Consider the following 26,432-nt stretch of genomic DNA (forward strand, 5'->3'; position numbering starts at 1 on the left):
GTTTGTGTGTATGTGTGTGTGTGTGTGTGTGTGTGTGTGTGTGTGTGTGTGTGTGTGTGTGTGTGTGTGTGTGTGTTGTGTGTGCGCGTGTGACTGTTTGTGTATGTGTTATTGCGTGTGAGTGTTTGTGTGTGTGTGTGTGTGTGTGTGTGTGTGTGTATGTTTGTGCATTTGTGTGTGGGTGTGTGTTTGCGTGTGAGTGTTTGTGTGTGTGTGTGTGTGTGTGGGCAACCATGCAGGCGTACGTGTGTGCGCGCGTGAGCTTGCCTGCATTTGTGTGTGTTACATTGCAGATGGCCAAACACTATCTCATGTGCATGCACGAGAGGATGTTCAGATGTTGCGTTCAGGTGTGTTTTTTTTTTTCATGTGTGTTTCCTCTTGGCTTCTGTGAGTGTCAGTGCTGCCTTCAGGTCCTCTGTGGAGTGTGTGTGGATCTTCAAAGCGTGTGTGAGGGCTTTGTGGAGCTCCCCGGGGGACAGCAGGCCCAGGCACAGCAGGGAGTCCAGCAGCTGGGAGCGGGCAATGCCGATGAAGGAGTGGGACAGGAAAGCAGCCAGGCCTCCCTCCTCGCCTTTCACACTGTAGAGAGGGACCCGGACCATTCCTAGAACCTTAAGGGGGACAGATGTAGACATGATATTGAATACAGGTGCCATCTCCAAAACATTTTAATATCATGCCCCAAATCAACACTGACTGACTGTTGAAACTTGACACTAGGGCTGTGTGATAAGACGATATGCGTCAGATGAAATAAAAACATCTCAAGAATTTGGAAGATGTTGACAAGCTTTATGGAGATGCCGATTTCCTTTTCCAATAAGACCTGGCACCTGTCCACGGTGCCAAAACCACTAGTGACTGGTTGGCTGACCATGTTATTACTGTGCTTCCAGACTTGAACCACATAGATAATTTGTGGAGTATTGTCAAGAGGCAGATGAGACACACCACAACCAACAATACAGACGAGCTGAAGGCCTCTATCAAAGCAACATGGGCTTCCATAACACCTCAGCAGAGCCACGGGCTGATCACCTCCCTGCAGTGCCACATTAATGCAATCAGTCATGCAAAAAAGATCCCTGAACAAGTATTGAGTGGGTGAATGAACATTACTTCATAAGGCCAAAACGTCCTTTATTTTGATTGGTTTATGTAATATTATCATATTCTTAAGATGCCTGACATATTTCATTTTATGTGTAATCAATCCAGAGTATATAAAAGTTTTACCTTTTGATTTAAATTAACAGGGAATGCAAAATGATCTTTTCTCTTTTCCATGATATTCTAATTTTTGAAGATATACCTGTGAATGCTGCGTTCAGTCATTCCAGAGGGGAAGGGACACATGCAAATGCACACACACACACACACACACACACACACACACACACACGCACGTTTACCTCTTGTCCGTGATCAGTTGCAGTGGATGCGGCCGCTCTCTCCACCTCTCTGATGCGCTCCTCGTCCAGTTTCTTCCGGTAGAAGTGAGTGATGAGTGGGGAGGTGGTGGGGGCGTAGCAGGACTCCACATGCTCCTCTACAGACACAGGCAGAGTCACGCCCAGCTCCTCCAGCAGCTCTCTGCTTAGCCCAGCCTCCAGGCTCTCCTCTGCGGGGTCCACCAGTCTGAAGGGAGGGGGTCACAGGCCAGGGTCACAGATGAAACTACTGTAGATAGTGTCAGCTGTTATTGCTCTCTTGAGACTCCTCAGTGCACATGTTAACACATCAAGCCCATTGAAACACTCATTGAGTTTTAAAGCTCAGAGCCGCTCCTGCTTCAAATCATAAGTCACCAGATATTGACAGGGAGTCACAAAACACAAACACTGATATGAAGACATTTCCATCAGTTAAAGCTATTGTGCGTAACTTTTTCATATGAAAGCATGTCGGTTACATTCAAGCCATCGCCAGACGAGTTGACACAGAGTTGATTCTGCCTATCAGCTGCACAAAACTTTCTCTGTAATTCTCAGTATCAGTAAGTGTTTAAAAACTGTTGTCGCCCCCCCCCCCCCCCCCCCGACACTGGCACAGGAGCTCAGAAAAATAAGAAAATAAATGTTTCAGTTGTTGATTCTACTTCTAAGAAAAAACCTGGACAAACATCAGAAGGAATAAAATCCATGAGCAACAACCAAAGGTTTACCTCATGCACCGACAGTGTGGTTGTCATTTTTTTCATGGAGGCGACATAAGTTACGCACTATAGCTTTAAGTGAATCTTTAAGGAGCATTTAGCCTATGTCATAAAATATTTTAACAACACAACAGCCCTGCAGTATATGAATCGGTAGAAATGATTAGTAATGCTATAGATCACAAATTGTTCTCTATAGGAATTTTTTTAGACCTCAAAAAAGCATTTGACACTATTAATCACGACATCCTTCTTAATAAACTAGAGAATTATGGCATTAGAGGTATAGCACGGGACTGGGTCAGAAGTTATTTACATGACAGGAAACAATTTGTGAAATTAGGGGAGATCACATCGACATGCTTAGATATTGTTTGTGGGGTCCCTCAGGGGTCAATTTCGGGGGCCGAAATTATTCCTGCTTTATATAAATGATATATGTAAAGTGTCGAAGGTCTTGAGGTTAATTTTATTTGCTGACGACACAAACATCTTCTATTCGGGGAATGATCTGAATAATATGGTTGAGATCGTAAACATTGAATTGACTAAGTTACATGGGTGGTTAAACCGAAATAAGTTATCAATAAATTTAGAAAAAACTAAATTTATGATGTTTGGTAGGAGAGCATCAGATGTTTCTGTGAAAATCCAGGTAAATGGGATGGAAATTCAAAGGGTCAAGCAACACAAAGTCCTAGGGGTAATAATTGATGACAAGTTAAGCTGGAAACAACAAGTTAGCCATCTCAGGGGCAAAATAGCCAGGAGTATTTCTATACTGTGGAAAGCACAACATTTTTTCAATCAAAAGGCTTTACTAACATTATACTGGAGTTTGGTTTCCCCACATCTGCATTACTGTGCGGAGGTGTGGGGAAACACTTACAAAGGTAAATTGCACCCCTTGGAGATTCTTAAAAAAAAGCAATAAGAATTATATACCAAGCCAATTACAGGGCACACACTAATAACTTCTTTATTGAAGGTAGAATTCTCAAATTACGTGATGTGGTAAATTACCACACCGTACAAATTATTTACAAGGCTTCAAAAAAAAGCCTTCCTAACAGTTTACAAGCAATGTTTGAAGAAAGAGGAGTTTCACATGATTTAAGAAGAAAAGGAAAATTCACTGAGAAAAATATACGGACCACACTTAGATCCTTTTCGATTTCTGTAAAGGGTATTAAGCTGTGGAATTAACTTGATGAAGATGTCAAAGGGAGTTGCAGTTTGCGCAATTTCAAAACAAATGATGTTTAAAAAATTATTTAAAATTACAGACTAATAAGCTGAGCACAATGTGAATGTCACTATCATAACAATATTGTAACGAATAATAGAGGCCAGCAGACAGACTTGTATGTTTTTGAATACTTTTGCAGATGTGTTTAGACTACCAGATAAGAAATTGAACAGGCCACATACAAGGCCACTTCACACTTTGCATGTCACAGACAAACTGAACTGAGCTGAGAACTGCTAAGTTGGTCTCTAAATGCCATTGACCGCGTGTTGAAAACACACGTCTGTTTGTTTGTTTTTTTCTTATTTTTTTATTGTTTGTTTTATTTTTTATTTTTATAATTTTCTGAAACAATAACTGTGTATCTAAATCCGAATCTGATGAAAATGGGGGCGGGACCTGATAAGCCTTTGGCTTCTTCCGTCACCCTTCGGACAACACAAAGTAAGATGTATGAAGATATGAAAGAGAAAATTGTGTATTGTGTGGAATTGTCCGAAAGAATAATAAATAAAATATAGGCTACTGATAGTCACCAATTTGTCCATAATTCTCTGTTAGCAATAAAGGCCTATATTCTCACACAGGGAACTTGTTATATCTGCAACGTGTTGATCCGTGTGTTAATTACGGCCCCCTGTTGCTTATGCCTATTGTTCCAATTTGCCGATGAAATTTCTGTCAAAATGATATTTTTCTGTTTCATGATTTCACTATGTTGGGGTAGAATGCCTCAGAAATCCTGGCATGTGACAACCGTTAATGCCAGATTCAAAGGCAAAAATAATGATTCATATTGCATTTTATACTAATTACTACTGTATATGTCTGAAAACTACAATTTTGAGAAAAAAAAGTGTAATGGTAGGAAAAGGTACCTTAGAGAAGGGCCTTTAAATGCAAATGTTCTTATATATGCCAATTCATCCTTATGGTTTGAACATTCCAGCGACAGTGTGTGAATATTGAGTGTACATCATTTTTAGTGAGGCTCATTTGTAAGAACAAGAGAGACGTTACCCCGAAGCTAAGTGTACCTGTGCTGTGCACATGAGAGCATAAAACAAAAGCAGCACCAGGAAAGACTTACCCGCCAGGGAAACCAAGCAGACCATCAAAGCGCATCTGCATCTGTGGGAAGTGACAGAGGCTGTTATTCACACACACGCACACGCACACACACACGAGCTAGCACGCACTCACACACAGGTAGACAACAGAAGTGTGTTTTTTTAAATCTAAATCTCTTTATTTGGTTGTTCATTGTTACACACAGGTTGAAATGAAAAGAACAGATAAAAAAACTTATGCCACTTCATAACAAACAGTAAAAGAAACAGAAGTGTGTTTTTAAGCAAAGACACACACATTGAAAGCGAGCTTTACATCACTTGTGCAGTACATGCAAGGGCTCAGTTATTTGCATTCTTATACACTACTCTTACCACACACACACACACACACACACACACACACACACACACACACACACACACACACACACACACACACACACACACACACACACACACACACACACACACACACACACACACACACACACACACACACACACACACACACACACACACACACACACACACACACACACACACACACACACAGTGCTGTGCCTCACCAGTACAATATGTTTGATGGGAATTCTCCCAAACAGTTGAGTTTTGGTGTCAGAGTAGAGCATCACGTGGCATGCATGCCTGCAGCCTGAGCATGCCAAGGCCTCCGCCCTCGACAGCTGTCCACTGGCCATATCTACAAGTACATACACACACACACACACACACACACACACACACACACACAGTCAGGGTTCAGTGGCTACGGATCACTCTGCATGGCTGCCCCCTCGCCGTGCACTGCCAATGTGACATCATCAAAATCCACTTGAACTCTTTGTTTTGTTTTTCTCTCCCTCCCTCCCCATATGCTGAGTCAACAGAGCGCACTGAAACCTACTGATCAATTTGAAGGCATGTGTGGCAAAGCTGAAAGGCTTCTTCTTCTTCTTCTTCTTCTTCTCTGGTTGTATTGGAGGATTGGAAACAACTTAAAGGTGCATATCACCATCTACTGTATAAGAGTGTGTTACAAAATGGCAATTGCCAACAGCTAGAGAAAACTCAAACATAAAAAAATAAAACTTATATTCTAACCACCAACCTTGTACAACACAAAATCTCAAACAAAAGCCTCCCTCACTGTTTAAATCCCCTCTTCCTTTGCTTCTGCTGAAGGCATGTGTGGAACCATGGACCTATTTGAGAGTGTGGAACAGCTGATAGAATGCTATGTAGAACCAGGAAGCTCTTTAGTGAATCAAACAGAAGCTTTAGCTCCCTCTGCTGGTATGGAGCAGAGGGAGCTAAAGCTAAATCAATTTAATTATTTTTTAGCTGTAGTACTGTTCCTTTGCGATTTCCTAGAATGAGCAAGCAGGTGAATAAAAAGAAAAAAAACGTATTAAGGTTTGTTGCTAACCACTATAGTCAATACATTACTTAATCAGTAGTGTTTTTTTTCTGTTGTTTACTCTTGTACTGTTTCAACACAGTTTGTTGTCTTATTTCATGGCCCTGGGGCCTGTTTCAGGTAGCTGGTTTTGAGGCAACCCGGAGTTTGTTCGCTCTGAGTTAGTGGAAACTCTGGGTTTTCCGTTTCAGGTAGCAGGTTCAGCGCGACCGAGAGTCAGTTACTGCGGCAACATACGCCGTGGGTCTAACCTGCTGGATAGGTGGTTAGACCTACCCTGAGTTTGTTTTCACTTTACGCTGCAGCTCCGACTGAAGAAGGAGTGTCACTGTCACACGCGTCCCTGTACAGTTTGAAGCAAAATCACTCCACAGAAATCTCCATCGGGATGTTTTTATCATTTCCTGATGATTTTACGTTTGACCGATCATTTATCTGATCAGTAGCCTTGTTCTCAGCCCTCGGTCCGTTCATATAGGCGGCCACCTTACACATCGTGACATGCTCTACATTCAGATTAATAAACCTATTTGTATTGTATGCTTTTTAACGTCTGTGCCACTGAACAGATTTATGTCAGGTGGATTCATGTAACGCTGCGGCTGCACGCGATTGTTACTGTTCACTTGTGCGATCCTAAAGTCACAGACGAGCCCTTTTATATTCATATTATAGCCTAATATGAATATAAAAATTATATAAATAATTATATAATAATTTAAACTGTGATCACTTGAGGAAAATGGATCTGATAATAAATCAATCAGGCTCTTCAATGGAAACTGTCACCTTATGTGTCAGACGTTAATGTCTTTCACTCCCCATTTAAAAGAAGCGACAGTCTGTTTACTGCACAGAGGGCTATTAGGCTACAGCTTCCCAAATACAGCGAATATAAAACACTGTCAGAAATGCTGTGCCGCGCCAGCTTTATTACTTTACTGCTGATATGCGTAACTTTTTAAAATGGACTATGTACCATATATTTTTTCTGAATTGCCGAGGAGATTAGATCAGAGTTATGTGACAATATCCGTTAATTCGTCTCCATAGGCTACCATAAACTCATTCGTTAATATTTCTAACTCCAGTGGGAGGAGCGGAGAAGTTTTTTTTCTTTTTTTGAGAAGTGGAGAAGTGGGAGGATCACGCATTTGTTTCTTCTGTTTCCATGGTGAATCATGTTATCAGCGATCCATTGACGATGGCTTTTATGCACACGCTCCACCCAGAGTGAACACGCTCAGAGTTGATTAACCCAACGCTGATCCACTGTTCTGAAACCGAAAACCCAGAGTTGCTTATCAACCCTGCGCTCTGAACCCAGAGTATGTAAAACCAGCTACCTGAAACAGGCCCCTGGTAACTCAGGTAATACAGGTAACCATGGACCTATTTGAGAGTGTGGAACAGCTGATGGAAGGCTATGTAGAACCAGGAAGCTCTTTAGTGATTCAAACAGAAGCTTTAGCTCCCTCTGCTGGTATGGAGCAGGCTGACAACTGGGGAATCCCTGACCTGGACTGAACCGTTCATCATCATTAATGTAGTCTTTGGTTGTTTATTTTAAAGAAGGCCTATTTCATACAGTAGGCATAGGCTATTCGCTTGAGTGTATTGTGATACGGTTGGAACATTTGAATCTATTTAATTATTTTCTTATCATTTATATTCCCATGTTGACTATTATAACTCTACAGTGTGTTACCAATATTGTAATTACGGCTACAACATACAATTCACAACACTTTGATATTGACAATAGCTGGGGGCATGCAAGCTCCGTCTCAAAAACTTTACTTATTTAGAAAATGGACATTGGAGTATAATTTTGTTTAGTTATCGAATCATTTTGCAAGATAAAGTTTACTCGATGCAATTACAAACAGTGACATGGATAAAAACTGTGTAGATAAAAGAACGTTCAGACATTACTAAAAGCTTTCACAAAGAACATAATTTAGCCTAATATAATGCACAGAACATATCTGCTGTATAAGATAACTGCCTGACCTTTTGTTTTGTCCGCCATCTAGGCTTTCCTATTGTGCAGACACTTTTCTGCTCGCTCTCTCCTCCTCTTGCACTTTTTGCTTACATTCTTCTTTTTCGTCAACATAAATTTAGCAGCAGCGCCTGGATACATACAAATCAATGGGACTGTAATTTATTTTATTGTTTAATAGATACTACAGGCATTTTGAGAAACTTTTACGACCTCCTCAACAGAAGTTGACCCCCGGCAACCCTCAGGTCATCACCAAGCCGACCTCTCTCTCCTACTTTCTCTCCTACAACCACCCTTTCTTCATCCTCTCTTGAGCCGGAGTTCATGGAAATCGTATGTACTCCCCGCCCCCGTGAACGTCAATCCACTCCCCCTCAACTCATCAATCTTAGCCACAGCGCCCGGCTCGTCACCCCTCCACGCACACCCCCTCTGATACGTCATCATCATCAGGCTCGGGAGACTTTGAATAGCCGTGTGTCTGAATCGTGCTGTGTAGAGAAACTTGCCTTGCCTTGCCTTGATGATGTCAGCACGTGTTGATACGAACCGGGCCGCGGCTACACAGTTATCGCCTTTCGACTCACAGGATAAGCCGGGGCCCTGTTTCTCAAAGTTTATCTCAAGAAACAGGAAACTCTTAAATCCTGTAAATGTATCAAATCTGATAAGCATTCCTCTTCAGCCACAATGTGCTGAAATAAATCGGTCTGACAATGCTTCGAACACACTAAATTTAGCTTTATTAAACATCAGATCCTTGGCAGGTAAAACATTTTTAATTAATGATCTTATTACTAGGCACAATCTTAATTTTATGTTTTTGACTGAAACTTGGTTAGATCAAGATAACAGCTCAGCTGTTCTCATAGAGTCTGCCCCCCCAAATTACAATTTTGTGAGTGAATCCAGAGTGCATAAAAAAGGAGGGGGGGGGTTGCTATTTTGTTTAATGAATCTCTACAATGCAAAAAGATGTTTTATGGAAATTTTGATTCGTTTGAGTATGTGGCTCTCCAGATAAATTCAGCCTCTAGAGCTATTTACATCAATATCTATAGAGCTCCGAAATACTGCACAAGCTTTTTTGATGAATTTGCTGAGCTGCTATATGTAATCTGTATTGAATTTGACTGTTTATTAATTGTGGGAGACTTAAATATTCATATTGACAAACCCGAGGACAGATGTGCGAAATAACTGTACTGTGTCCTTGAAAACTTTGGATTATAACAGCATGTGGACCAGCCCACACATAACAAAGGTCACACTTTGGATCTTATCATTTCCAGGGGCATGAATATCTCAAAAGTGGGGGTGACTGATATGGGTCTCTCAGACTACTGCTGTGTATTTTTTGAGAGTACAACTTCTGTGCACACCAATCAAAAGTAATCAAAAAACGGTATATTACAGAAAATACAAGTGAAACAGTTATTCAAGCCTTTTCTTCAATACCCCCTCACCCCTGTAACTCAGTTAATGAGCTTTTAGACAACTTTAACGTCAAAATTACAAGTGTTATAGATGCTATTGCACCCACTAAAATGAAGGTTGTCTCTAGTAAGAAAAGATCTCCCTGGAGAAATGCCCCGCAGGTCAGACTAGAAAAAAGAGAGTGCCGTAAAGCAGAACGCAGGTGGCGAAAAACTAATCTCCAGGTTCATTATGACATCTTCAAAGAGAAACTTTGCACTTATAACTCAGAGCTGAAAAGTGCAAGGCAGTCTTTCTTTTCTGACATCATTACCAAAAACAACAACAATGCACGTGCCCTGTTTGCTACTGTCGACAGATTAACAAACCCTCCTGTGCCAGTAGCATCTGAACATCTTTCCACAAGAGCCTGCAATGAATTTGCCTCCTTTTTCGCAGACAAAATTGACAAAATTAGACAAGCGGTCACCGCATCAATACCAAGTTCAACATATGTGTTTTCCCTGTGCCCACTTAAAATCAATTCAAATAAAATGACAGAATTGTATCTGATCAACCACAAAAACCTGGAGGACATTATACAACACCTGAACTCCTCTTCCTGTTGCCTTGACATTCTGCCCACAGGCTTCTTTAAAACAGTTTTTAGCTGTATGGCCTCAGATGTTTTACAAATTGTAAACATGTCCCTTCGCACCGGTGTATTCCCACAGGCCCTGAAAACAGCAGTCATTAAGCCACTCCTAAAAAAGAACAATTTAGATACATCACTCATGAACAATTATAGGCCCATATCTAACCTTCCATTTCTAAGCAAAATCATTGAAAAAGTTGTTTATCAACAGCTAAATAACTACTTAGCAATGAACAACTGCTTTGATGTCTTCCAGTCAGGTTTTCGACAACACCACAGCACTGAGACCGCTCTGGTTAAGGTCCTCAATGACATCCACTTAAACACAGACAGTGGCAAAAGTTCTGTCTTAGTTTTACTGGATCTCAGTGCTGCTTTCGACACAGTTGACCACAACATATTACTAGATCTCCTTGCAAACTGGGTTGGACTTGCTGGAACTGTGCTAAGCTGGTTTGAATCCTACTTAAAGGACAGAAAATACTATGTCTCAATAGGCAATTTCACATCCGAGCGAACAAATATTGAATGTGGGGTTCCCCAAGGTTCCATTCTTGGGCCTCTTCTGTTTAACATCTACATGCTCCCACTTGCTCAGATTATGAATAAAAACAAATTATGCTACCACAATTATGCAGACGACACACAAATTTACATAACCATATCACCAGGTGACTATAGTCCAATTCAAACATTAAGTAAGTGCATTGAACAAATCAATGATTGGATGTGCCAAAATTTTCTTCAATTAAACAACGACAAAACTGAAGTAATTGTCTTTGGTGCCAAAGATGAACAATTAAAAGTCAGTGCAGAGCTTAAATCTGTTATGCTAGAAACCACACACCAAGCCAGAAATCTTGGAGTTGTCATAGACACAGGCTTGAATTTCAAAAAACACATTAAATCAATTAATAAATCAGCCTATTACCACCTTAAAAACATATCAAGAATTAAAGGGCTTATGTCTCAGCAAGATTTAGAAAAACTTGTCCATGCATTTATCTTTACTAGACTTGACTACTGTAACAGTGTCCTTGCTGGCCTTCCAAAAAAATCTATCAGACAGCTTCAGCTAATTCAGAACGCAATACAAGGTCCTGCTTTCTGTATTGTTTCTAAAAATTAAAAATAAAAATAGACCTAAAAAGTTCTTAATGCAAAGAAAGATACAAGGCACAATGAAGTTGGAAATAACTGAAGGAACAGATTTGTGTTCATAGGTTAAAAACTTTTTTGTAACGATTTCAGTAATGTTTTCAATAATTTTGCAGTGATGAGAGCAGAATGAACTAAGCCTAAATGTTGCAACCAAACATAGGCCAACTTTATAGTTTTGAGGGTAGGTTGGTTTGGTTATTCATGTAGAGAACCGCCTTTTTTCTTTTTTGTGTGAAGAATTTGTTGTTGATGTTAATTTCTAAGCGTTTAAATGATTTATTGTCATGTGTAGAAATACAAAAAAGTGCAATATTTGGTGCAGTCAATTAGTGTAAATGTATCTTATACCAGAAACTATAGCATAGAAAATGTGCAAATTGTGAAAAAACTTTTAGTTTGCATTAGTGAATACTAAAGAAGATCAATGTCTCTTTACAAATACATGTATGTGTTTATTGAGGGATGAGCGCACTCACACGCATTGATACTAGTAAAAAGCATGGGTAATGGGGGGGGGGGGGGGGGGGTGTCATTGACTGGCGGTTTTCAGGGGCCCAGCCATTTGTGTGGGCAGGCCTGCCTCTACCCAGGTGAGGTGGTTTGTAACGTAACTAAAGTGCAATCTCATTCTTCAGTCAGCACTTTCTTTGGCAGGATTTAGCTTTTGGGTGACGTCCTGATCACCGATTGGCTGAACAGAGCAAAGCGCTCTGTCCAGCCAATAGCAGATCTCGTGAGCGGTGGCCACTTCCGGGTGGTGTGCGGCTGCTATAAGAACCCGGTCCATCACATTTCTCCATGCATTTTCAGGTGTGTGTTGACGTTCCTGTGGCTTTACTGAATACTGAAGTGCATCTCGAAAGGTAATATTATTCAGCTCACATTAACACATCGTGCTCGTGAAACTTTTCGGGCCCAACACAACAGTTAGTGGAGAAATATTTTGGCGTGAAGTTAGCTTACTACCAGTTACAAACAGGTTACAACCTGCTTGATGTTAGTCAGTCGGTGTGGCGGTGGTCAACTCATGGAGTAGCTTGTTTTCTTGTTAAAATAGCCTCAGTTAGCTAGGTCAAGCTGTTTTTGGTAAGGTTTCTATACGCAGAAATATAACAGTATTGCACAAGTGACAAGAAAGCTACCAAATGCACTGGTTTGTTATTGTTGTAACTTATTGATCTTTTCTCACGTGAAAATCTGTCCAATGATCAATTCAAAGTATTGAACTAAGTCTAAATCAGCCTTGGTGAAACGTTAAAATCATTGTGGTAAACTGAACGTGCTCAATAATTGCCTGGGTATTAACATAGTTATGATGATGAGAATTGCTTATATAATATTATTTTAGTGAAGCATTAGCTGTAGTACTGTTCCTTTGCGATTTCCTAGAATGAGCAAGCAGGTGAATAAAAAGAAAAAAAACGTATTAAGGTTTTTTGCGAACCACTATAGGCAATACATTACTTAATCAGTAGTGTTTTTTTTTACTGTTGTTTACTCTTGTACTGTTTCAACACAGTTTGTTGTCTTATTTCATGGCCCAGGTAACTCAGGATGGCCCAGTGGATACCAGAGGAGCTGTTGAAGAATACTTCACTGATAGAGCAGCTGGCGGATGTGGCAAAAGATGCTGCGCTTCTACAAGGTGTTCTGATGAGGATCCATGAGAGCCCCAACTCATCTGAGGTGAAATACATGGAAAAACATTGACATTTTTAAGACCGGCACATAATATGATAATATATATTACATACCATAGTATTCAGTAAACATATTCTGCCCATTTTAGAAGACCTTCTTCTGCATTATTCAATACAACTTCCAACTCGGTCTTGTGATAAAAATCTGTTGGGCCGTTTACAAAATGAAGCTATTCTTCTGAATTGTGCATTACAAATGTTTATAGATGCTGTGATTTAGCAATATACTTTTCATCTGAGCAAACAGGAAATGTAATAACTCTCACCTAAGACAGTCGGACCTTCTAGGTTATTGTCTGAGTTCTTTCTCTATTATCATTAAGGGAAATTGATTGTGAGAAGCGGTAATGCAATGATCAGTACAGTACAATACTTTCATATTTCACAACCAAAGCTGCCTGTAAGAAAACTGAAGCTTTCTTCTTCCTTCATGTTGTCAACAGCATTTTAAGTCCTGTGGTGAACCATGAGAGCTTTAAAGGAACATTCACATAAAATACACCTTTTGTCTAGAGGCGAAACCAGTGATATAATGATTTTGCATATTCTTTGTCTGAAAAAACCTTCCCAAAAACAACTTGAAAGCTAATTATAGTTAGGAATTTGCTTTGCTGGAGGCCACAGTGTTATGCAAGTAAAGGCATGTCAACCCAAATCCTTATTTGCTTGTGCCGAAGCGTCGATGAATATGTTTTATTCTACATCATTGTAATGTTTTCGTACCTTTTTTACAAACTTGTTTTTCAGTTGGTGACATACGCTCCGTTCACCCTCTTCCCGTCACCTGTGCCGAAGCCTGTGTTCCTCCAAGCCCTGGCAGTGGCAACCCACTACAACACACTGATTGACAAGATCAGCCAAGATGTAGACTTTCTGCAAGAGGCTTTAGCCAGGTAGCAATGAGCCTACAGTAATGATAGCATAGCATCCCCATTAGTTTGATACTGTGGCTATGCTGTGTAGTTTCGAGTAGCTAGCAACATTTGCATGGTAAGACAAAACCTCTCCTGAAAAGCACAAAAAGTAAAGGAAAATGCATAGCAGAGTTGAGCATTTGGGTTGCGCCCATGGAAAAAACGTGCCAAATCTTGTCTGCCAATGCCAAATGGCTTATTCTGCTATTGACTCTTGTTTGGTGTTGGATTGGCTGATTGAAGTCTATTCATTGAAGAAATAAAGAGGCTTTCTAATGCTAGAAGATTTATTGCCAAGAAGCATTGTTATAACAAAGAAATACTCGACCAAACACAAATTTCTATACTTTTTTTTTTGCTTCGTTTAGCTACATAATCTGAATGAATCTATGGCAAAATTGATGTGATCTTTTGACGAAGTGTTGTTCAGGATTTGAACCCTGCTTTTCTTTGTTCAAAGCACCATTGAGGTGGATGACTTCACTGCGAGGTTGTTCAAGATCCACCAACTAATCCAAAAAGAAGGAAGGGCACAGGTATGTCAGTGTTATTTTTTTTTTTTAAACTGGCCTACGTCAACCTGTCAGATTATTGGCTCTTGCTGATACGGACAGTTCTTAAAATAATCATTCGATGTTATAAAGTACTGGACAAATTGAAAGATTTAAATTAGATTTGAAATAGAGGAAATTAGAAAGGAATTCATTTGACAGAATTTAAGAATAACCCAGTAAGTTAAACCACGTCACGGTGTATGTAATTACTGTACATAGCAACCAAAATATAATGCTGCTTGTGAGACATATACCACGTACAATCTATTTGTTGTAATTCAATTGTAATTCCTTATATCAAACATTTTAAGCACAGAACCAGTCCAACCAGCTACCCCAATACCTGTGACAAAAAAAAATTGATTGAGCGCTAACTTTTTTATTTTGAAAAACAGAAAAAAAAGGCAAAGGTACAAGACTATATACATGTCTTTTTCTGTGAGCGGAGGAACTTCTCAGTCTGATTGTTGCTTCTTCTTCAGTCTATTGTGCTGGGTCTGAACCGGTCTGACTACATGCTGGATCAGAGAGAGGACGGCCCCTTGTCTCTGAAGCAGATAGAAATCAACACCGTTGCCGCCAGTTTTGGAGGTCTGACATCGCGCACTCCAGATGTACATCGGTAAGGCAGTCGATAGCATATCATTGGTTTAGTGGTACAACTTCTTCAATTCCTTTATATTTATACAGCTGGTGGCTCACCTGCTAGAGCTGTCAACTTGCCCCAGGCTGTCCACTGTCCTCAGCCACATTTCAATTCTAGAGAACAATTTTTATTAAAATCACTTTTTGTCAAAATCAGTGAATATTTTTTTCACAATCTTTAACCAAAAAGTATCCTCCAGTGTTGCTAACTCCAATATTCTTCCTCTTGCCCGACAGACACATCCTCAAGGTGGCCGGCCGACTGGAGGAGAGCCAAGCCATCCTGGACAACAACCCAGCAGCAGGTCTGGCCGGGGCTGTGGCTAAAGCCTGGGAGCTCTATGGATCACAGAGGTAGGAATTCAGTTCATCCCAGTGTTTCCACTAGCAACACTGGTGGGCCGCTCGCCACAAACAAAATCTTTGTTCAAAGCAGTCAAACAAAACAAAAACATTCCACGATCATCCATCTAATCCACTTCCTCACTAGATACTGTACGCGTTTGTTGTTGATGTGCAAAACGTTTGTTATCCACTGAATTCAGCAGTGTTACATGTTATTGGACACCATCAAGTCTGTCCAGTAAAATATAAACTCTGTTGATGTTGGTATACCATTAACTGTTTAATTGATATGTTTGTCATGAAGTAGTTGGAGTAATGTTAAAAATGTTAATGTTTAAAGTTAAATGAGTGTTTCACAAGATCATTTGATGTCATTACAGAGCAATCGTGGTGTTCTTGGTGGAAGAGAGCCAAAGGAACGTCTTTGATCAGCGGTGCATTGAAAGTGAACTGTGGAAAAGGTGTGTGTGTGACAACCAAGTAGTGAGTCTTTGAACAAACAAACCATTCACAAAGAGTTTTTAAGATAACTTAATTGCATAAGAAATTAATATGCAATATAAAATCTAAATCTGTGACTATGATCCACTGATATCCATGAGCAACTTGAATGTGTTTAAAATGAGCATTCTGAGGGGTATATTACGAAGCGAGATTAAGGGCTGAGCGAGGTCTGTTGAGTCTAAAGCGGTCTAAAGCCAGAGTTTTCAGTATCACGAAAGGTGGCTCTCTTTCTACCTGGCTAGATCACCGTGGTAACAGAGGCTGCACGGCTAACCTGTTACACCTGTTATGACCAGTTTTTGTTTCAGAGTTTGAGCTTAAATTCGGCTGTTAGAGCGCTGCCCTTTAAGGAAACTACACATTTTGAAATCCCGCGGACCTGACTATAATGTCTGAGCGATACTTCTCACTGAGTAAACTAGTTAAATCAGTAAACTTATTGATCAGCAAGTTAATGAACGAAACAAAGCCGTGACATAAGGCTTACATTAGAGTGAACTGTAACATCGCGCTGCAGCTTTTTGCCACATGCATAGTTATTGATGCAGAAAATGTAAAATAGCCTAGACCTACTGTATGCAGCGCCATGCTCTCATCTCAAATGATTTTACCTGGCGATCTACACACACTGGCTCTTAATGAAGCGTTCTATAAAATCACAGGTTGCTACATTATTTCACTGTGGGCTTCTTTCTTTTCATCAGTAGCGATTACAGTTGGGACGTGACAGGTGACAGCTGTCACAGTTCGGACATCGCTGCAGACTCGCAGGTTAAGCTTCTCACAGTAGATTCATATTTGTCTGGAAAATACAGACTAGCCTACAGGTTTTGTATCTAGGCTATTTATTTTAATGGTATTTATAAGATGCAAATAAAGGGCTATTAGCTTAAATCAAAATCAAAATTGTATTAATTTTGATGTGGCCCAAAACTAACGTGATTTTCCACATAGGCTATGCTATTCATTAGGGGACAGTGTCAGATTTAAATCAGATTCTTAAGTGTAGGATTATCAACTAGGCTAAATGGTGTACTGTTTAAATCCGAGTTCAACCTTTAATTGCTTTATAATGTCATTTATTTTACGATCTGTAAAATAAATTAATCAATTCAGTAGCCCAATTTTCTGACAACATTCCACTCTCTCCTTATTTGCAGTATGAGTTTTTTTCGGCTCTCTGTTTTCTGCTGTTCTGTGATCATTCAGACTGACAAACTCTTGTGAAGTCAGCGAAGTCAGCTGCTCGCAATCAGTCCGTTAGTGTAAAGTTAGCGGCACAAGATCAGTCCAGTCTGTGCGGAAGCAGAGTCAAATGACGGCCAAACGCCCCCTCTTATGGGGACGCGCACAGAGCCTGAAGCTGAAACCCTCGTTCAACATAAGAGGTTGATAACTGCCTTCGTGATACCGGTTAGCTCTGAGCGAGGGTATGTGTTATGTTGAACCAGATCAAAAAAAGAGAGCCGGGCTCTGTTGAGTTTGCTTTGTAGTATACCCCTCAGGTAGTGGGCCTGTGTTGTTGTTGTGAATGGTGTTAGACATATGGCTTTTTCTGTAACCAGCAAACTTCTCAATGTGTTTCAGAAACATTGCCTCCAAAAGATTGCGGTTTGACGATGTTTATAAGAAAGGTTCCCTCGATCAGGACAAGAAACTATTCATGTAAGTCCATTTTTATACAGTGTATTAATCATACATTTACAATGATATATTTAGCAAAGGTGATATACTTGTGTCACACTCTTTTCAGTGATGGCCAAGAGGTTGCAGTGGTGTACTTCAGGAATGGCTACATGCCACAGAACTACGTCTCTGAACAGGTTTTCACTCACCATCTATTTTCTTAGTTCTATTAGTTTAGTTACTATGTACAAATGCACTAAAGATCTTTGGATTGGTTCCGCCCATTTTGAAAGCACTGGTGATGGGTGCACCGGTCAGCTCTATTATGAACAGTATAGCTACTGAATATATCTACAAATCCTTACATTCTACATTCTAAATGACTTAATTCGGGAAGAGGAGTGAATTGGAAAATGGGTGTTGTGAATGCTCCCTGGTATGATAGGGGCTCTACTGCATTCTTTACTCACTGCTATCAACACAGAGGCACCCTGCCCTCATTGAAAAACCAGCCTCAGTCTTTATGCTCTGCTGCCCAAAGTGCCCTCTTGTTTTTCAGCAATGGTGACAAAGAGAGAGCAGGCATCAAATGCACTTAGTGGGCATGCAGCAGCAGTCAGAAAACAGCCCTGGGATGAAATCAAAGTTGTTCCATTTGTGGTGTAATGTTGTTTGAGGTACAGGAAGGACTATGAAAAAAATAGTAAATCCAGTTTGAATATCTACACGCTATCTGTATTACGGAGTTGAACAAATTATAATTTTACGAGTCAACTTGTCATGAATCTATAAATTGATGGATGTAGGCTTACTTTGTTAACTGTACCCCCTCAGTGGACACCAGGCTCAATATTTTATCATATGACATTCTATAGCACTGCTTTGTAGGTCTGATACCAGTTGTATTTAGTCAATGGCTAGTTCAAATGTTTCTGGATTCTCGACCAGGAGAAGACAATCAATAAGTTTGTGTTTTTTTTCTTCAATCCTAGACTTGGGATGCTCGCCTTCTGATCGAGCGCTCCATGGCTGTGAAGTGTCCAGACATCAGCACTCACCTGGCTGGAACCAAGAAGGTCCAGCAGGTGCTGGCCAGACCTGGAGTTCTGGAGAAGTTCTTCCCCGAGGAACCCCAAGCAGTGGAGCTGATCAGGGCCACGTTCACTGGCCTCTACACGCTAGACATGGTGAGGACCTAACTCATACTATACACACTTGTTCCAGTGTTTTTATACTGGAGTTGTATCTAAGCCACACAAATGAAGACATCAAAATAAATACTTGCATGAAGTTAAAAAAAGTGTGTGCTGCTAGTCATACAATTTACTAAACTACTGTTAAATTCCCTGTAAACCTGGTCTAAATAGTAGAAATCAATATATGATATTAAAGTTGGGTGTCTTAATTGGCTCTAAAAAAATCTGATTGAAAATAAATCTTCTAAATAGTATCAAACCTGTGGCTGTATCAAACGGTCTCCATGGAATGTTTGGGCCATGCCATGTGTAAAATATTCAGGGTTCGTACAGATGCTTGAAAGTCTGGAAAATGCTTGATTTTCAATCGAGTGTTTTCAAGGTTTGAAATGTGCTTGAAATCTGAACACTGTGCTGGAAAATGCTGGATTTTCTCCTTATTGACCAGTGTCGTAATTCAACTATTTTTTTTATTATGTAAATTTAAAAAAAATCTGTCGCAATGTTTTCTTCGCCACCGTCTTGTATGCACGAGTGCAGTTGCTCCCCTTGTTTTCTTTCCTGGCGCACGCGCCACACCTGGCGATCGCTCCAGGAATTATCCAGAACCACGAGTCGCTGCTCATGGACCTATTGCTCCCGATTACCATACCAGATATCCGTTTCCATTTGGTTATGACGAGGCCCTAATAACCGGCAGGCATAGGCTACTGTACGGCTGCAAAAAGTACCTCCAGCTGTAGCAGGCTACACAATGGGGGAATCGGCACTTAGAAGTCATGCCAAAGGTAAATCAGTTTAGAATTTTTTTTCGTTAAAACTTATCGGACAATGTCACTCTGGATGACAGTTCATTCGTGTTCTTTTTTGTAAGTTGCACCAAATCCCGAGTTTGTATGTGTTATTGACTTGTTGATACAAATAAATAGCATGCTAAATTGATGCTCAACACCGTTAGCAATTAGCTGACCAGCTAGTTCTCAATAGTGTATTGCTCCAAATCCATGTTGTTAGCTAGATAACGTAAGCTTGGGGGTTACTTCATTGTAACGTGATGTTACACTCAGCGGGGTTAGCTCGATGCAGCTCCCATAACAAGTTGTAGGCCTATAACCTAATCCATTAGTCACACTGTAGTGAGATTAGTTACAGAACCAAGATCCAACATTTTAATTTTGTGAAGTTGTCGAAGTCGAGAACGGTCTTTGCTGTCAAGTGATTTCAGTCCACAGTCTCAGCATGTTAACGCTATGTCGCCATATTTGTACTGATGCTTTATTGGACCAGAGCCCACTTAGTCCCATTTACGTTCTGAAATCATGGATATATATTAGCTTAAATACCTTTTTTTATTTGACTGGAAGCCCTTTTTGGGAGGATCACTTTTTGCTAGTGTCCTGCAAGTTTACATATTGTTCATAATAAATCAGAAATAAAAGACAATTGGAAAATGTGATAAAACATCAAAAATCTTATTAAAATAAACGAATTCATGAATTGCAAAGTCGTAGGACAGGTTTTAATTAAACATTGGGTGTGGACATATTGTAAGTTGGGGTCTGGGGTTCCCCCCCAGAAAATTTTGAGCATTAAACACTTAATTTCCTGCATTCTGGTGAATTTTTATGAAGCAATGTGTGCCTTTTCTGCATTCATTTTTATGTAAAGTAAAAGAGAACATTCACGGTTTCGCTGACACAAATTTAATTGAATAGCCTACAATGCATGTGTAGTGCTTTCAAATATCTCCTGTAGCCTATTGTTAAAACATTTGGTTAAACTGTAATAAAGGTAATTATTCTATATGTATTCAACATTGTATGGGTTATCCAATTTCAATTCACCATTATTATATTAAATCCATGACACTTGATGTCTTCTCAGAACATATTTTTCCCACAGTAACCTCTAAGCTTAGTTACTCAATACATTCATTCAATTAATGTTGACAACATTTTAGAACAAAAATGTGTTGGTGTGTCAACCAGCCCAATAACATAATGCAAAACAAGCTTGAATATATCAAGTGAAGTGACTGATTTGAATTAAGGTGTTCTTACCTCTTTGTTCATTTAATACCGGCGTCCTTGTTGTCATTAATTTTCCATATAATTTGAACAAAGGGCGGGACTGGGAGGCGGTGGGCTTTTATTAGTTTTGTAGTGTAACGCAGGGTGGTTTGCCAAGTGGCTGCTGCGGCTACGGGCTGCACACGGCCATGGACCTATAAAGAAACCGCGCGTGCAGAAAGCATGGCAGAAAGAGGATGTCACGGAACTCAGTCCGTTTAGCTTTTCAAAATAAGACTTTCAAAGTAAAAGTACCAAAAAAATATATATATATTACGGGGATTCATTTCTCTGTGTGAGAAATTGGAGGTGTGGCGTGTGAGCGTGTGAACTGGTTGATATGCGTGTGTCTCACGGGCAATATTGAAAATGTCTGGTCATACACAAGCTCAAGAATGTATTTAAATATATAATATCCAGGCATACATTTATACATATTGTTATAATTCAGCCCGGGGAAAAAAGGGGTGCAAAGGCTGTATTTGCCCTTTGTTATTCTTATGTGTGTGTGTGTGTGTGTGTGTGTGTGTGTGTGTGCAGGGCCGCCCATAAGGGGTAGAAAGTGGGAAAGCTTTCTAGGGCCCAGCCCTTGGGGGGCCCATGGTCTTCAGAGGCCAAGAACCTAACTGAGCCTAACATTATTTTTAACAGAAATATTAACTATAACCATTTAAAACTTGCACAACCATAACGACAAAACAAACATTTTAAATATTGTAACTTGGGTAAAATGCCAATATCTATTCCTCTGCTACCCTCTGCTTCATGTCCGTCCTGTGTGCACGGCACGCTGAAAAAAAGTCGCTAACACCAATTTTAAAAAGCCTGGCTCAGAGCCATTAGCTGTTTATATTTACGATTTTGACATTTTGGGGAACGGGCTAGGCGGGGCACTGGCTCTGAGAGACACATTAACGTGGTTAGTAAACATAAACAAACATTCGCCAAGTGTTCGCTAGAGATTAGCTTTGCCTTTTAGACATCATAACATACTCCCCCACCCTTACCCAGGGCAGGTGGACTGGGTACCACAAAACTGAGCTGAGGGGGAATGGAGGCTGGCCAGGGAACTTGTATAACTTATAATTTGACCCCTTATACAGTAAGCCTTGTTGGCTTCCCACCTAGTTGTAGTAATGTGTTAATCAAAAAATAAATATCAAATTGTTCTCCCAGGAATTTTAGAATCTTTCAGCCCAGCCTCCATTTAATTTGAACTCTCAAAAAATAATAAGAGCTTTTTTAAGTTTGAGCTACAGTAAAATTATTTCCGTGATTAATTCAGGTGTCTCCATATCAGATAAATGTAGTTCTTTAATGTATTCATTTCCTTTACTTTTTTGTGCCATATGGTTACAAAATTTGGTTTTGATATATTGTTGTACAGTTTTGGCTGGATTATTTTACCTGAGTCGTCCTGCTACTTGTGTCTGGGTGTTATTCTATGAATTGTGAAAAGTATTTGGACCCCTCAGGTAAAACAGAAAACATTCTTATAAAGTTGACAAGGTAATTACTTGTAATTGTTGTTTTCCTGAGTCTACAAACAGGTTTAAATGTCTTAACGTACATTTTTGTGTTAAAGAATTTCCCTTTGGGGACAATAAGGTCCAAAGTCTTTAATCTATGTCTTCAGGTTGACGCCAGCAGCCAGGTACAATTTGAAAATGTTTCCATGAGTTTCATGTCACATACTGAACATACTGCATAGACAACCAGACTCAGGTGTCACACCATAAGGATGTCTGACCAGTTCTTTACTGCACCTCAGGGGCGGCCCGCAGCATAGGCAATGTCTGTAATAGTGTCCTTTGTTGTTGCCTGCTCCTGTGATAAACCTAGTGAATACTCAAGAAAACCAATGTTATTTTGTAAAAATCTGTTGAATATTAAGCAATTGCGTGAGTTTTAGGGTATTACAATAAATTGGTAAGTAAGTCAGAAATGTGCTACTATTTTTAAAAACATACATTATAATAATCACAAAAGAGTCCTTTTTCTCACTTGAGCTACTGTTCCCCAAACTCTCGCTTCATGTCCCTAGTTGATAAGATAGTTAGTCTATCTACAAATACATGTATGTGTTTATTTAGGGATGAGCGCACAATATTATATTAAATATTATATTTAATGTGTCATAAGAACCAGAACATGGCCTGCCTTTTCTAAACCGAATTTCTTTAAAGTTTATCAAATTTAACTGACAATATCTTTTAATATAGGCATATAAAGATGCCTAACTCTTTTCAAATGCTTACTATCATGCAACAAACTCCCCAAATGACACAGTTTGAAGGATTTGGGTTCAGTGAAAAGGCTCTTGACTCTATTACATTGTATACAGACAGTGTTAAGTCAAATTGTGATGCTCCAATGGTAGTTTTCTAATCCTGTTGTGTTTGTGTTGTTGTTTTTAGGGACCAGAGGGAGACCAAACTGTAGCAATGGCTTTAGCAGCACCAGACCGCTTTGTCCTGAAGCCCCAGCGAGAGGGAGGAGGTAATGGAATATGGAAAACAAATGAAGTCAAATCATTTCCCCATGCAGCAGATGATAAAAAGGCACACTGTACTGTATACCATTTGTTTAAATAATAAAGTTTTAAAGTTTTAGAAATGTCATGAAAGCTCCGCCACAGTTACCACAAGTTTATTTGAAAGGTAATAGTTAGATATGAACTAGCAGTCAGCTGTCAAATCAAGTCTCCAGTCAGGTCTCTATCGTCAAACTGCAACTCAGGATGACAGTTTAAAAGGTTTCTGACTTTAAACATGACATGGCTTTAGTCCAAGCATAAGTTTCATTTGGAAATCTTTTATTTGACTGTTTCTTATTGGTTGGTTACTCAGGATGAATCAAAATTGTCTATGTGTAGCTTACTGTGTTAAGTACTGCATGTTTGTGGTATAGTGAGTTTTTACAAAGGACTCACAGTATATGGAAACAAAGAATTGTCACATGGTCCCTCTTTGTATGCAAGGTAAAATATACACTTGGTTTTATTTATTTCTAAGGCCCCTTACTGGTCTAATTGGAGTCTTATGTATGAAATCAGGTTTCACGTACGTTTTCTTTACAGTTTTTTTTTTTTACACCTCCGCCATGTTTTTTTTCCTTAGGTAACAACATCTATGGAGAAGAGATCTGCCAGGTGCTGCAGGGAGTGAAGAGCAGTACAGAGAGGATGGCTTACATTCTGATGGATAAGATCCACCCCACACCCATACAGAACTACCTGCTGCGACGAGACGCTCCTCTCACAATCTCAAACTGTCTTAGTGAACTGGGAGTGTTTGGAGTCTATGTCAGGTATGTAATGTCAGGTATAACATGGATGTTGTGTTGTTGGAAGTTGGTATTATCTAACAAATGTCATTTTTTACTTGTCACTACAAAGTTTCTTAAATTCATTCATTTCAAATGCACATTTTATACAGTAACGGCCTTTTTAATGCAACATGTGAGAACAACATATTGTATGTACATTAATGTCTGTTTGAGTAAAGATGGTGAGGACCAGAGAAAACATGTTGGGAAGATACTGTGTTTACAGTAGAAGTAGTGCTAGTGGGTGATATGACAACAATATTATATCACAATATTTTTTCATGTCAGGATCAACAATTCTTTAGTTTTTTTTATATTGGTTCAGACTATTTTACAAGTTACTGCAAGTGCAGGCCCACAGTTTAGTTTACAATCACGTGGTAGGATATGTTTGGTTCCAGGTTCCTCCAAATTATTTTGTTTTGATCTATTCAAATATAAAAACTACATAAATAATTTTTTTTCTCTTTACTTAATAAAAGAAAACAAATTCCCCTCTGCTGAAGACTCAAAGTGCACCTCAAAAATGCATAGCACTAAAAGAAAAACAGACAATTTAGGCCTTTGCTGGATGCACATCTCTTAGCTCATAAGTTAACCATATCAACTTAAAAGGGGATGTTTTGGCCTAAATAAATATTGCTGGTTAACCTTAGTAAGTTAACCATTAAGACACAATAATATCACTCAGGATAGGGTAGTATTGTTGCCAGATTCTGTGAATATATATCAGCATTTATTTCCTAGTCTTATCAGTGATCTGTGTTTGTCTCCCTACAGGCGAGGTAAAGACACGGTGATGAACCAGTGTGTGGGTCATCTGCTGAGAACCAAGAGTTCAGAGCACGCAGACGGGGGCGTAGCAGCAGGAGTGGCAGTGCTGGACAATCCTCTCCTTGTCTGAGAATCCCAGTACCCTACCTTAAAAGGAAAGGAGGACTAGTTTTTATTAGAAGACAATATTTTGTATTTGTCATTATATAGTAAAACTTGTCATATTTTCATAAAAAAAAAAATCATACTGGCTTAGGAAAATGATCAGTTGACTTTGAATGTCTACGTTGTGGCACTTTTAAGGTATTAAGGTAAAGTCAATGTTGAACAGGAAAGCCCGGTACACTTTCTCTTGACTGCTAGTGCTAAGCAGGCAGGAAAAAAAATCAAGTGTCCTTAGACAGAATCATTTCTCTTTTTGCTGCATACCCTTTTATTTTACAATTTATCTCTTGAACTATACTGACGATTTATTCAAAATTTTAATTTTATAAATAATACAGATAGAATTACATTTTGAGGTTGTTTTTTTGACATTGGAATGCTTCAACATAAACAGTGACTGAAATCATGGTCGGTAACTTGACAAAAAATATGGGGTCATCCCTATGTTCCCACAGCACGTTGCTCCCGCAGCCCGACGGTCCCACAGCATTATGTTCCTGAAATTGGCGATTAGGTTCAGGCATTACAGCGGGATGGTTAGGGGACAGGGAGAGGTTAGAATAGGAGTGAGACCTTCAAAACACAGACACAGACAGACATAGGCTACTAGTCTTTATCAGATAGTTAGATAACTTAGAAATGTGGGAACATTGACACACTCCCAAAAATATAATGTATATAATATATTTATAACTAAAGAAAATATATAACTAATATATACTGTATAGCGCCCAATTACAGCTTAAAGTTAAAACAGAAGGGCTAATTGCAATTCTACTGTGATGATGTGACAAGGAGCCTTCCTCTGTTGCTCTTCCTGAAGTGTCTTCCCCTTTCTTTTAAACAATTTTTTCTTTGTTTTTTTGCAGACAGTATGTGCAATTTACACATACATACATATACAACATATGCACATACATGTACTATACTGTATACCTCCACATACATCAATAAACTGTATGTCCTTTCATACATAAATTGCCATATACACGCATAACATCCTAGCACCTACCACCCTTTGTGTAATAAAAGACATACCGGTATATAAAAATTAATAAATAATACTAATAATAATAAAGTTACACTAGCCAAACATGTCTATATCCTGACTGTAGAATTGTTGTCTTTAATTGTTTTCCCTTTTTATTGTCAAGTTTTTTTTTTCATTATCCAAATTAGGTGTCGAAGGACAGAGGGTGGTGTATGCTGTAAAGATTTTAAAGGCCTCAAAGGCAAATTGTTATCTGTAGAAGTGAAATTGACTTGACTTGATGATGGACATTATTTAATTCTGAATTATATTAATGTTGAAAGAATTTCTTTTTTCTTTATATCCCATATTCTTATGTATCCTGTTATTCGTTTTAGGTTTGATACTGTGATTATGTAGTAGACATATTCTTAAGGTAAGATGAAGCAGAATTTAAAACCAAATGTAAGACTCTTTGGGCCAAAAAAGTACTGCTTGACATGTCA

The 26,432-nt window shown here is 39.3% G+C and overlaps 2 protein-coding genes across 3 annotated transcripts; one reads left to right on the forward strand and one right to left on the reverse strand.

Moving 5' to 3' along the window:
- Window positions 1-12,811, reverse strand: LOC307253385 (U8 snoRNA-decapping enzyme). 2 transcript variants are annotated; one of them, XM_080031407.1, is made up of 6 exons: window positions 5,589-5,616; window positions 5,385-5,447; window positions 5,047-5,180; window positions 4,498-4,538; window positions 1,416-1,641; window positions 1-614 (listed from the first exon to the last, which is right to left on the reverse strand). In XM_080031407.1, the coding sequence occupies exons 3-6, from the start codon at window positions 5,176-5,178 to the stop codon at window positions 366-368; spliced, it is 648 nt and encodes a 215-aa protein (XP_079887533.1). In that variant the 5' UTR covers window positions 5,179-5,180; window positions 5,385-5,447; window positions 5,589-5,616; the 3' UTR covers window positions 1-365. The 2 variants fall into 2 exon arrangements, with proteins under 2 accessions (XP_079887533.1, XP_079887534.1); XM_080031408.1 differs by lacking the exons at window positions 5,385-5,447; window positions 5,589-5,616 and adding an exon at window positions 12,735-12,811.
- gss (glutathione synthetase) lies at window positions 11,896-26,432 on the forward strand. The gene is made up of 13 exons (XM_080031406.1): window positions 11,896-12,000; window positions 12,682-12,823; window positions 13,585-13,730; window positions 14,212-14,287; window positions 14,788-14,927; window positions 15,188-15,304; window positions 15,676-15,756; window positions 17,387-17,464; window positions 17,553-17,622; window positions 18,418-18,612; window positions 23,108-23,189; window positions 23,810-23,999; window positions 24,798-26,432. Exons 2-13 carry the CDS (start codon window positions 12,692-12,694, stop codon window positions 24,919-24,921), a joined length of 1,431 nt encoding a protein of 476 aa, XP_079887532.1. The 5' UTR covers window positions 11,896-12,000; window positions 12,682-12,691; the 3' UTR covers window positions 24,922-26,432.

This window comes from Ammodytes marinus, assembly GCF_949987685.1.
Source record: "Ammodytes marinus genome assembly, chromosome: 7".
Classification (NCBI taxonomy): Eukaryota; Metazoa; Chordata; class Actinopteri; order Uranoscopiformes; family Ammodytidae; genus Ammodytes; species Ammodytes marinus.